At 36.6% G+C, this 12,045-nt stretch overlaps 1 protein-coding gene across 1 annotated transcript in view; it reads right to left on the reverse strand.

Annotated features, from left to right (window-relative positions):
* DOCK1 (dedicator of cytokinesis 1) overlaps positions 1-12,045 on the reverse strand; it is a 303,352-nt gene that overhangs the window by 237,704 nt on the left and 53,603 nt on the right. The window contains exons 24-25 of the mRNA XM_009326015.1: positions 4,939-5,009; positions 2,726-2,832 (exon numbers count right to left, since the gene is read on the reverse strand). Of these exons, the coding sequence (XP_009324290.1) occupies positions 2,726-2,832; positions 4,939-5,009 (178 nt within the window). The remainder of the gene's footprint in view (positions 1-2,725; positions 2,833-4,938; positions 5,010-12,045) is intronic.

Genomic DNA, 12,045 nt, shown 5'->3' on the forward strand with positions numbered 1-12,045 from the left:
CTACATTTTAGCAGAAAGAACGCAACCCCATGGAGCGGGGGCGGGGGGGCGGGGGGGGGAATAATCTAAATTTAGCAAAGGCTGTGGCTAGGGGTTTAATTTATTTTCAAGTGAATTTTAGCATTTATGAAAGGTTCCCAGCACAACTGCCTCTCCAGACACAAGCTTTATAAAGAATTACCAGTGGCAAGAGAAGCTTTTAAGATAACGCTTCATTTATCGACACACAAAAAAAATACATACATATATGAGGTCACATATAACCGTACAGAAGGGAGGGCAGCACAGAGGTGTGTACGCTAATAGAGCCCATGGGAAGCAACACAGCCACATCACCGCTGCACCAAACTCTCAAGTCCTCCTTAGTGCCAGGCTCCATCCTCTCATGCACAGCACTGCTCCAGTACAGCTGAGTTGCACTGGGGTGAAATGAGTGTCCCGTGCAGTCAGATTGTGCCACACACGCCAAGTTGGGCAGCGCTAGCAGCATACGTGCCTTGAATCTCCATTGCAACTCAACTGAAGCACGTTAGATTTCAGACATTCTTAACAGCCAGTGACATGAAAATCCCTGGTTAGGAGCCTCCTGATAAGATCCAAAACCCATTAAGTAGTACTGTTCTGTCAACAAAACTGGACTGAGTTCAGATTAATGACCCTGCTATTAAAACCTATTCATTTAATTTCTCAGGAGCTCTACAAGAAAATAATGTTGGACTATACCATTCGCTGCAATCCAAACGGCTGAATTTGAGAGTTAGGTTTAACAAACAAACCAGCTATGCAGAGTTTGTCCTTCCACCTCTGAAAATGAAATTGGTTGAGTAAGGGAAGTCAAAGATTAATATAGTAAATACATGATGTGCCCCTATAGCCTTCTTTAGAAGTGCTTTTTATAGTCATAATTTCTTGTTTCATCTGAGTTATCTCAATTTCCTCCTATCCAAGACAGTCACGTATAACACCTTGTATTACTGGCTTCTGCCCCAAAGATGTTGCAACCTAAAAGTAGCTATGAGAAGGAAAAATTACTACACAGTGAGCTGAGAATTAATGAAGGAAAGGAGTAAGTAACATTGATGTATGTATCTGAAAGAGCAAACATTAAAATGGTCTCAGAGAGACCAGTACCATTCTACCCAAGCCCCAGCAACTCCATCTGCATTCCTCCTTTTTGTTCTTGCAAACCGTGCAATTCAGAACCAAATCATTTGATGTGGCTCATAAGGGCTGAATAATTTCAAAAGAAGATCTCAAAAGCAAAGATGAAGCTGAACTGCATTTGGACTTGCTAGTGCAGTACGTGGTGACATGGCTGGTGGACTTTGTTTTTCAGATTTATTCTTACTTCATCACCATCCACAACTGCAGGAAGTAAATTTACTACGTGTTGTGCGTTGTTGCTCAGGTGAGACTGTAACTCTACTGAGGTCTTCTTTATGGAAAAGCTCAATCTCTTTCTTGAAAGGTTCAGAGTCTCCATGTTCTCTATCTTCCAGTCTTAATTCTCATTAGACTTTTTTTTTTTTTAAACCCAAAGTTTAAGGTTTAAACTTGCATGTAACATGTATCATGTAGACCCAATAATTTTACAGGTCCTTGTTATAAATAAAAAGTGTCATCAAAATGTAAAGCTCATTCTTTGACCATCATTCTTCATTACTACTTGTGCAAAATTAGAAAGAAAACTTCAAGTGGAAAGAAATGGAAAGAGCAACAGTACTTAATGCCACAGTCGTCAGTACCAGATCCATGTAATACCCCACCTTCTAGCAGTGCCGCTGTACTGCACCAGGCACAAACGCACACAGTTTTGTGACATTAAGGAGCATAATAGATTGCAGCATAGATTGTGTTGGCTTTATACTTGTTTGCTAACTGGGAAAAAAAAAGTTACTAGATCCAGCAAAAGTTACACAGCTGTGGTTAGACATTACCTGATCTGGTATAATACCTGCCAGTACAAAGCAAATCCGCCAAGAACATTTTTAAAATTGGAACCAGAAAAGTTTATCAGCACTTTGCATCACATGGTCCCAGCATTTTTATCTGACAGAAGAATCCTTTCAAATTTCCTTTATCATTGAACCATTGCCTATTTGCTCCCTCATTAACTTCTGACAGCACATAAACACTTAGTTTAGGTTAGTTTAACCCGCAGTCATCTAGAAAAAGAATAAAATGTTTCACCTCAAATGAAGAAATCTGTAAGACAAGTGCTTGAACTTACCTTTCACTGGCCCGCTAATGTAAAAGGAGAAATAAGAAAGCATGGATGAATGACACACTCTAAAAGGTTTATATGTTGTTTTATTTCAGCTAGGGACAGCTTAAAGGGAGAAAATGATGCTTCAGAAAGAAAGGACATCAAAAACTTCCATTTTCTCCATAGAACTTCACTGAGCACAAAAGCTGAAATAATAGAGTTTGGGATAAAACATATCATAGTTAAAGTTGTAACACATGCCAATAAAAATGGATGCTTAGCGGCCTTTTAAATTAAAAATTACAAGTTTTTGCTTTCACTTCTTCATGATCTATAACCTGCAGTCAGCATCAATTAGCATTTCCTCACTTATTTTAAATCTTCTTGTCCTTCTAACGGAACAACCTTAATTGGTTACAACCTCCACCGCGTTCGGCAGCAAGGACAAACCTTGCACTAGCAGAGGTCTGGAGACAATGAATAATGCGACAATATAATGGTTGCAAAGATTCTGCTTACCGTGCTGCGTGAAGAGGTCACTGTGAACTATTTCTATCAAGCAGTATAGCTTCTGGATTGTGAGCCGGCTCACGGGAACGTTTAGGATGAATTCAGTAAAGAGTTTGCTACATACAAAAGGACAAGTAAAATTATATTAATCTCTCTCCAAAATACGTAAAAAATCTCCAACAGCACAGAACAAGATAAAAAACTACATACTTTTGGACAAGCAAACTCATTTTTTTCCAGACATAAGACAGTTAGATAGGAATTTCAGAGAAATGTCAATTGTCTTTAATACATCTGTTTAGGTTTTTATGTCTTTTCTTTTGCCCTCTCCCTTTTATCTGAGTTTTACACTCTTTTCCCATGCTTAATTTAAGGTTTTAGATTTCAAATCTCAGTTGTCTGTGCTACCGGCTCTTTACTTCAATCATCACATACCATTAATGGAATAATACATGACCTTATAAGCCAGAAATAAAAAAGTGATAATTCATGTTAGAAGCTTTCACCTCCACCACCAACAACAAAAAAAACCCAAGAAACACATACATTTTAAGATTATAAGGTACCATCACACACATCAGCTGAGCTCCCACATAATACAGATTTTTAAAAGTTTTCAATACTTTTGCATTGCTTCCTAAAATCTTGGGATTTTTTGTTTTTCCTATTAGGCCTTCACTTCATTAGTATTAGTCAATCTCAATTTAAATACACTAAGTGACAGAAAAACTGTAGTGTTTGAGGTAAAACAGGCCAAATCCTGGTATTTTTAATTCGGTATATTTTCCCAGTACTTTTGCTATCACATATCAGAATTACGATTTAGTCCAGAAACTCTACAAAGATGTACCCCCTAGGCCCACAGGAAGCATAAGTGTACATGTAAAACAGTTTATAGTACAGGCAAGCAGAAGCTAAACGCCAGGTTCCTCAGGCCATTGGAATGTTAGACTAAGATTATACTTATCTATTTTATTTCTACTTTATCTTTCTTTTCCTCATTTTGACAGACCAGAACATAGAAATAAAAACAGACAATATATAGAAGGGTTTTTGCAATAAAATTAGATTAAAAAGGGGTTTTTCAACTTAAATGGCTTTTAATAGCACTGTGAAAGAGAAACTGATTTTTTTTTTTTCTCTTTAAGTGTCCTGGTTTCGGCAGGGATAGAGTTAATTTCCTTCCTAGTAGCTGGTACAGTGCTGTGTTTTGGATTTAGGATGAGAACAAAGTTGATAAGGCACCGATGTTTTAGTTGTTGCTAAGGTGCACAAGAAGCTGGGAGGGGGCACAGCCAGGACAGCTGACCCAAACTGGCCAAAGGGACATTCCATACCATGTGACGTCATGCTCAGTACATAAACTGGGGGAAGAAGAAGGAAGGAGGGGACATTTGGAATGATGGTGTTTGTGTTCCCAAGTCACCGTTACACATGATGGAGCCCTGCTTTCCTGGAGATGGCTGAACACCTGCCTGCCGATGGGAAGGAGTGAATGAATTCCTGGTTTTGCTTTGTTTGCGTGCACGGCTTTTGCTTTACTTATTAAACTGTCTTTATCTCAACCCACGAGTTTTCTCAATTTTACCCTTCCCATTCTCTCCCCCATCCCACTGGGGGGGAGTGAGCGAGCAGCTGTGCGGTGCTTAGTTGCCGGCTGAGGTTAAATCACAACATTAAGTTAAAAGATCTCCTGAAATACTAGTTTTGATTTGGCTTCTCTATTGTTTTTTGTTCTAAAACACCTTCCTATTACCCCTTCTATTTACTAACAACATTCTTATGTTTATGAGCTACTGAAATGTCAACCCAGCAATAGGGTTCACTGAACAAAAACAGAGTTATTATTTACATTAAATTTATACTTGAAAGAGTGAAGCATCAAGTATATAGCTTAAGAGTTTTGATGTCACTTGCCTGATTGATAATTCTTGCTATCTCATTACATGATTGTACTCAACAAGACTGCAAAGTTTGTCAAGACATTTGTCAAACCTTGATGCCATACACGTTACTTTAAAACAGGCTTTTTGTGTAGCCCTAAAAATATTTGCAAGGAAAAAAAAGGTAATAAAACCAAAGTGATAAAACATCTCAGGTGTATATTTCATTGCCTCTGTATATATATTTTTTTTTAATATATGTGTGTATCTATATATATATGTGTGTAAAATAAATATCTAGCTGAAGTCCACACTACACATTTCATTAACTCTACTCACCTTAGTTCTTTTGGATCAAATACTAATTTCACATCATTGACAATAGCTGGCAAGTATTTAAGTGCTGCCCCCTAAAAAAATAAAAACAACAAATAAACAAGACTGAAATTCATATGTCTTTAAAGGTGATGCAAAGACTGAAAGAAGAGAATAACACAAGAGTAGGTTGCTTTGGCTTAACTATTCTCCGTGGCTTCAGCTGAACCCCTGTGGCTTGCTTTTACCGTATTCTTTTGGAGGTAAGTTACCTAAACTGAAACTCAATGAAAACAAAACTTTTAGATTTAACAGATTTAAAGGAAGAAAGAGACATGAAAGATTAGTAAGTTGGGAAAACTGACAGCTTACACCAAAATTAGAGACTTAGAAGCTCTTTCCAACATATTATAGAAACCTTTTGGTGTATCAGTACACAAAGCATTAAAAAGGTTATGTTCCTCTAATCACTTTTTCCCCCATCTTCTGTAGAGCTGGAGAAGCACCTTCTCGTTATCAGCCATGCTGTAGTTGTTTGAGTTTAATTTTCCCTCCACTACTTAAAAATGAAACAAAAATGCACAATAGTCATTTTTCCCTGCAGCAAATTCTTGGTAGCCGCTAATGAAACTGCAGTTCTTTCTAGCTCCCCTTGAACTTGCAGTTGTCACTCCATTTCACAGTACACAATGAAAGGATTCAGAACATACAAATGGATGTTTAGTATTTTAACTATTTGGAGTAATTTTAACTGATTTTGTCTTTCCATTTCTTAGTAACAATTAGTAGTTATTTATTTATTTCTAGAGCAAACATTCTCTTACAGGCATCAAGACCAAAAATCCAGCAATTAAAAATTACTGCCCAGCAATTTAATGCAATCATGCCAGAATACGCTTTGCGTTAGACAATAGTAAACGGACCTCTGGTAACACCACAGATAAAAATCACTTAGTATACACAAACAGCAGTTTCAATCAGATTAAGTTGGGGGGTTTTTTTCTTCATCTGCAAATGGATTTAAATGCCTTATTTCAAATAACAGATTGAACCCCTAAGAAACCCTAAGGCAAAAGTCTTTGGTTCTAATCTTAACCTTATTAGATCATACAACATGCACTATTTTTACTGAGGTTCCTCAAGTTCTTGTGTCTACTGAGCACCAGACTAGAAAAACACCACAGTAATTCAACTATAAACCACAACAGCCAGACTTATTTCACTTACCTTTGCATTTTATTGATAATATCCAACGGTTTGATTACAGATGTATTTTTGCCTCAAATGGGGGAATGATTCATTCCCCATAACAAGGCGTTTCTGTTTGTGGGTTTAATGCTTAGAATTTGCAGTTTCCATCAACAACGGCACCATGTGCTTACTATCCTTTTGAATTAGAAGGAAGACGAGCCCTTGTACTTTTCTTTTTTAATAAATTCTTTTCTAGTCTGAAGCCCATGATGTGACAAGTAGTTATACTATAGAACTCCACAGTCAGAGGAATTCAAGAACACAAAACTCCTCTTTAGCAGCAGTGATTAATAGTAGGAAGAGGCACAGGGAAACAGACTCAAGGAGTATTGCCTTGTAGGTACATACAAAACCACTTGTCTGTTTTCAAACTACACTTTTCTGCCACAACCCTAGTAATTTTAAATCAAATTCCACCGTTCTTGAATACATGAGGTCAATTGTTTGATTACAGTCACAAAGGACATCTCAGTCCAAGCTGTTAAGCAAAAAAGGGGAAAAAAAAAGTTTAGAATCCACTACCAATCAAATACTTTGTCTTTCCAGCTAAAAATACAAGTACCATTAATGATTAATACGTACTATTTTAGAGCAAAGTTCAGGTATATTATACAGTATAATTATTTTAATTAAATCATTTGCATATCTTTAGATAAGATTAGCAGACGTATCAGCAATACAAAATATGTCTTTTCTTGAATAATGTATGAAGCAGTTATTAATTTACATATTTCTCAATAAAAATGCAGATTAAAGTGATTTTGGTTAGATGGTTTAAGAATGCATATATCCATGTCCAAAACCATACCCAAAAGCACAAATTTAGGCAATTCTTTTCTCTAGATTATAAAGCACTATTGGATTCTTCAGGAATCTATAAGCTTTGCTATTCCAGCATGTACACAAGTGGCTGCAAGTGAGCACTGAATATGGCCCTGGAAACGTCACCCATCCTGGAGAAAAACACTAGGCTACAGCAGCTGAACAAATTTCTAGTTAAAATATTACATTATTAAAACTTAAGCGCACACTACACTCATCTTCAAATCAGCTCGTATATTCTTCTGCAAGGTGAATACACAAATTTCTTTTTCACTGAATATTCATTATTACAGAAATATTGCCAACACAGCGAACAAAATGTATAAGGCGAGACCGTTATAGCACATGCTCAATTCTATTCTCAAATTCAGTCTATGAACTAGTATTGAGTAAATACCCAACATTTCCCACCAATATTTGCTCAAATAAAAGAAAAAGGTGTATTTCCACAGCATTGATACTATTTGGTGTTTGTTATTCTTTTTAAAAAAAAAAAAAAAAAAAAAAGGTTGTGATTTCTTCACCTGCTGAAGCATTCACAGAAACAGCAGAAGGCGGGGCGGGGGGCGAGGGAGGTGGGGGTAGTTTTGAATTCAAAAGCCACTAACAGTCTCTGCTTCTACAGAATGAACTCTTCAGGAGAGAAAGAAACCTGTCAAATAACTTGAAGTAACCAGCGTGGCGTTTGCCAACTCTTGCTGACCACTTTTAAAAGAGCAAAAACCAAACATGTCAGTAGGTTAGATGCAAATTTCAGTGTTCCAGTTTTTATTCATAGTCCATTTAAACTGTCAAGCTTGATCATCAAACATTTCCACGTATGCTTAAAGGACTACTTACATGCTCAGAAATCAAGCTCATAACTGTAATTATGCAAATAGTCCCATTATGTACACGCTTATGTGTTTTGATGGATGAGGACTCTAATGACCAGTTATAAACAGCAGCCATCGCTGTGTTTTTATTTGCTTATCATTCAAATGCATGTAGCAATAAATGTTTAGTAACACATACTAAAAAAGCTTGCATTTTACATCTTGAATTAAAATGTCACACTGCGCTAGCACAATCATTAAAATTAACACTTTGATGACCTAAATGAAGTACTATCAGTTAAAACTACTTACAACATCAATTTAAAGTCTGTAGTTACCACAATTATCAGCAACTTAGGTTCTACTTTATGGACAAACCAATTGAAGTTTAATATCTTAAAATTTAAAGAAAATTGTGGAAGTATATTTCCCAATTTCCAATCTCAACTGACTCAACTATATGACAGACAGTATGATCAGACGAGTAGGCCCTGCAGCCCCATGATTAAATCTGTATCTGTGTAATCCAAAGGTCTACTAAAATAACTTTTTGTTGATATTAACTCTTGCAAAAGAGCAGCTCTCACTGTAGATTTTACTTTGTTAGAAGCTGCAGCTGAAAGTAGATCTTTTGTTAGCAGTAGCATAACTGCAATGCTGGTTATTCCCAGGATACTGAATACGTAAGTGAAGAATATTAAATTCAGCAGATAAAAAAAACTGTTCTCATCTTTTCATATAACATCAGGAAAAAACAAATAAGTAATCTGTTTTGGGTTTTTTTTTTCCTGTTGAAATAAATTAAATTAGATTACTTTCCACTCTTGATCAGCACTGGACAAAGGCTGAAATTCCTCATCTCTGCAAGAAGTACATGGCAAACTAAATCAAAATCTTAATTTCATAGTTATGCAGTGATGCCTAAGACACTTGAAAATTCAAAAACAGCATTAGAGAAAACACAATAATGAAAAACCTTAATTCTCTGATTTTTAATCAAACAGGTTTTTGCAGTAATTGCCATGTGATCACATTAGATACACATACAAAGCTGGAAATATCAGTCTCACATACTTAGGCAATAATTATACATAGTTCCAAGCTGGGCTGCAATAAAAATTTTACTGCCCAAAAGGGTTCCTCTCTTTGTAGAAAACAAGCGACAAATTATTACTACCCTTATCAAGTTACAAAATCATTCATTTTAAGTACTACAAAGCACACAAATAAACTAGCAAAGGGGAAGAATAAAAAGGAGAGAAAGCAGAAACAAGACAGTGCATCACATGAATAATGGATATATTTTCCCTGGTACTGAGTTAAACTTCCTCATACACTCACTGTTATATTGACTGTCAGGGTATTACTGGCATTTTTTTTTTCCCTGGGATGTGATTCACATGCGAGTCAAGGATTGGCATGACGTCAACAAGTTCATGTCAGCCTGCTAGCTAACTCAAAGTACCTTTCAATATTACGTCTCATCCCTTCCTTCTCCCTCTCCCCACCACACACAACCATACACACAGCTGTGCACTTACACAAATATGTGTTAATTTCCCCTTTATGAATATCATGTCTATCTATAAAAGGTATTACACCACAGCCAAAGTACACACATATGAAAAGAACCATTAACTGACACTTATTACATGAACCAGCTGCCAATACAACCTATTGAACTGCTAAGTCGAAGAGTGTAGTGCTTCAAGGATACCCTTCTAAACTATAAAAAAGGCAATTAAGTATGCCAAGAAATAAAACTCACTAAGTGAAAATAATAAGGTCAAGAAAAGTCAAAGCTTTGCCTTAAACAGACTAAATTAAGCAATAATTGATGGTCACAGTTCTCTGCACAGCCAATACACAGGACAAAATTCCTAGGTTTTATCGTTCCACAGAATAATTGCAACTTATTCCTTAAATCATCACAACCACCTCTCTATCTAGAGCAGTCATCCTTTGCAACCTTTACGATAAATTCATTGATGTGCTTATAATGACTTAACAGCTAACCGTATTTTCGTAAACTTCTTCAGAGCTAGCAGCTAAATAATGCAGGGGTATTTTCATGTTGAAGAAACAAATACAGTGATGGCCTGTATCAAAGATTAGTTGGGGGAAAAGCCATCAGACATGGTAAGACCACCAGAATAAACAAGACTAAGCACAACGGAGGCATTATTTCTAACGGTGGTCCCTCTGAAGATCAGTGAAGGGTCCACTGCAGTGCCCAAGCTGCCACGGCTCTTTTTTGTCTTTCCAGACAGGTTTAATGAGACAGGAATGGGTAAGGAATGGGACCTACCAAGAGAAAAACTAGCACACTCCTCAGATCTAAAGGTTCAAGGAGTTTCTATGACTAAAAGTTTATCTTAAGCCAGCAATTTAGAAAACACTTTATTCTGAAAGGAACAACTTCTGCGATTTTTTTTGGGGGGGGGAAAAACCCAAACCCCAAAAACCTGTTTGAGCACTTTGACACTTGTATATATAAACTGTGTAAAAATAAGAGTAAGCTTCATTTATTGTTTGGAACAAAACCCCAAACAAACCCCCCCAACCCCTAATATTACCTGTAGGAGCTGCCTTATAGAAAAGTTCCTGAGTTTTTCATTTCTTCGTGAAGATAGGCACATATCAGCAGTCCTCCCAGAAAGAGATGGGAGAACAGATACACGCCTTTTCCTCATGCCATTAGGCAAATGTTAGCACCTCAACTTTAGGTTTTGGGACTCCCACCAGGGCCCAGGCAATCTGAATCCCTCTTCACTCTTAACGGTTTCCTCTCGGACACCGTGTAAGCCTGTCCTCCGACCCCACCTCACTTCAAGCCCTCCCTAGTTTTAAGTTGGGAAAAGACAAAGACAGACTAATACTTCTCAGCGGAATCTGTTTCTGCAAACCTTTGAGTCTGCTGGAGTTGGCTCCACTTGTGAAAAGCAGCATTACCTTAAGCATTCGGTCACCAATGCCCAAAGTCACCTAGTCCACCTTTTGAAAATCCACTTAGATTATCGTTTTAAACATTGCCAATCCAACATAATAGCAAGCCATGAAGAACACATCTACACAGAAGTGCATAAGCTCAGAAACATGTTTAAGAAGCATTACAAGATTAGTACAATTACAGCATATTTCGTATGCCATTTGGAAATGTATCCTAAATTTCTTTTGTCTCAAAGCCATAAAGTCATGCTGCAGTCCATGTGTTCAGCAAGCACTGTTTGTACGCATCTCTATTACTTTGTCACATCTGGTAGCCATTAGTACATCTGAAAGCTTGTGGAATAAGAAAACTTATACTCTCTTAACACAAAAATTTTATTTTACCACAACTGAACTAACACCCTGATGTATTAAAACAAAGCTACACTAAAATGGGGACCAAAAATATGGCACTATATTGCACATCATAGCATCCTTCTACCACTCGATAGAAGACAAATTGTCTGCACAAACACTTCTTTGTCATATGAAAGCATACTAAACTAAGATAGGGTAGCCTTGCTAAGTAGCTTAAAGTAATTTCTGATATAATTTTGGATAATAGATAAAAACAATGGGAGTTTTATTAATTTACTTTTGTTTATTACACAATTGAGACTATTGAGCAATCTTTTCATTAATACGAAACGAATTACTACTGTGATAATAACACTGGTCACTGGTAAATGAAAACAAAGCAGTACAGAGTACAGCCAAGCAGTCTTGCAACAACAGAAAATTCTAACTTTTATCCCATTCTTGTGTTTATACTGACAAGGAATGTCAAAAAACAGTAACAAAAGCTTCTTTGCAGTAGCTGTTCAAGAAATTGCAATACTAACTTAAGGTTGTCATTAGATTAAACAAATGACATTTGCAAAGTATTAAACAAACTGTATTCTGAATAGTATACTACAGGTTTTGTCTAGGATTTAAGTTCATCTCTTTGTACTACATAAAAGCAAAAATACCTCATTTTAAAATGTCATTTTCTGAAGTAATTCATTTCAAACAGCCCACCTAGTCTCAAAGTTAAGCATAAAATCTCTTTGCCAAATATTGTATATTCTTATGAACTCTTTTGTTTGATGAAGCAATAGGTTTGTTTTATCTGACTCAATTTTACATGATTTTAATGTTAATTTTCATCTTTTGTGTCATTGAACACAAAGCACCTACCTTCTATACAAGCATTTTCCTGGATGCCTTCTATTAAACTCATCAACCCAGCCAAATTAAGCCCAGTCAGCAGCTG

The sequence above is a fragment of the Pygoscelis adeliae genome, unplaced genomic scaffold, assembly GCF_000699105.1.
Source record: "Pygoscelis adeliae isolate BGI_AS28 unplaced genomic scaffold, ASM69910v1 Scaffold4, whole genome shotgun sequence".
Classification (NCBI taxonomy): Eukaryota; Metazoa; Chordata; class Aves; order Sphenisciformes; family Spheniscidae; genus Pygoscelis; species Pygoscelis adeliae.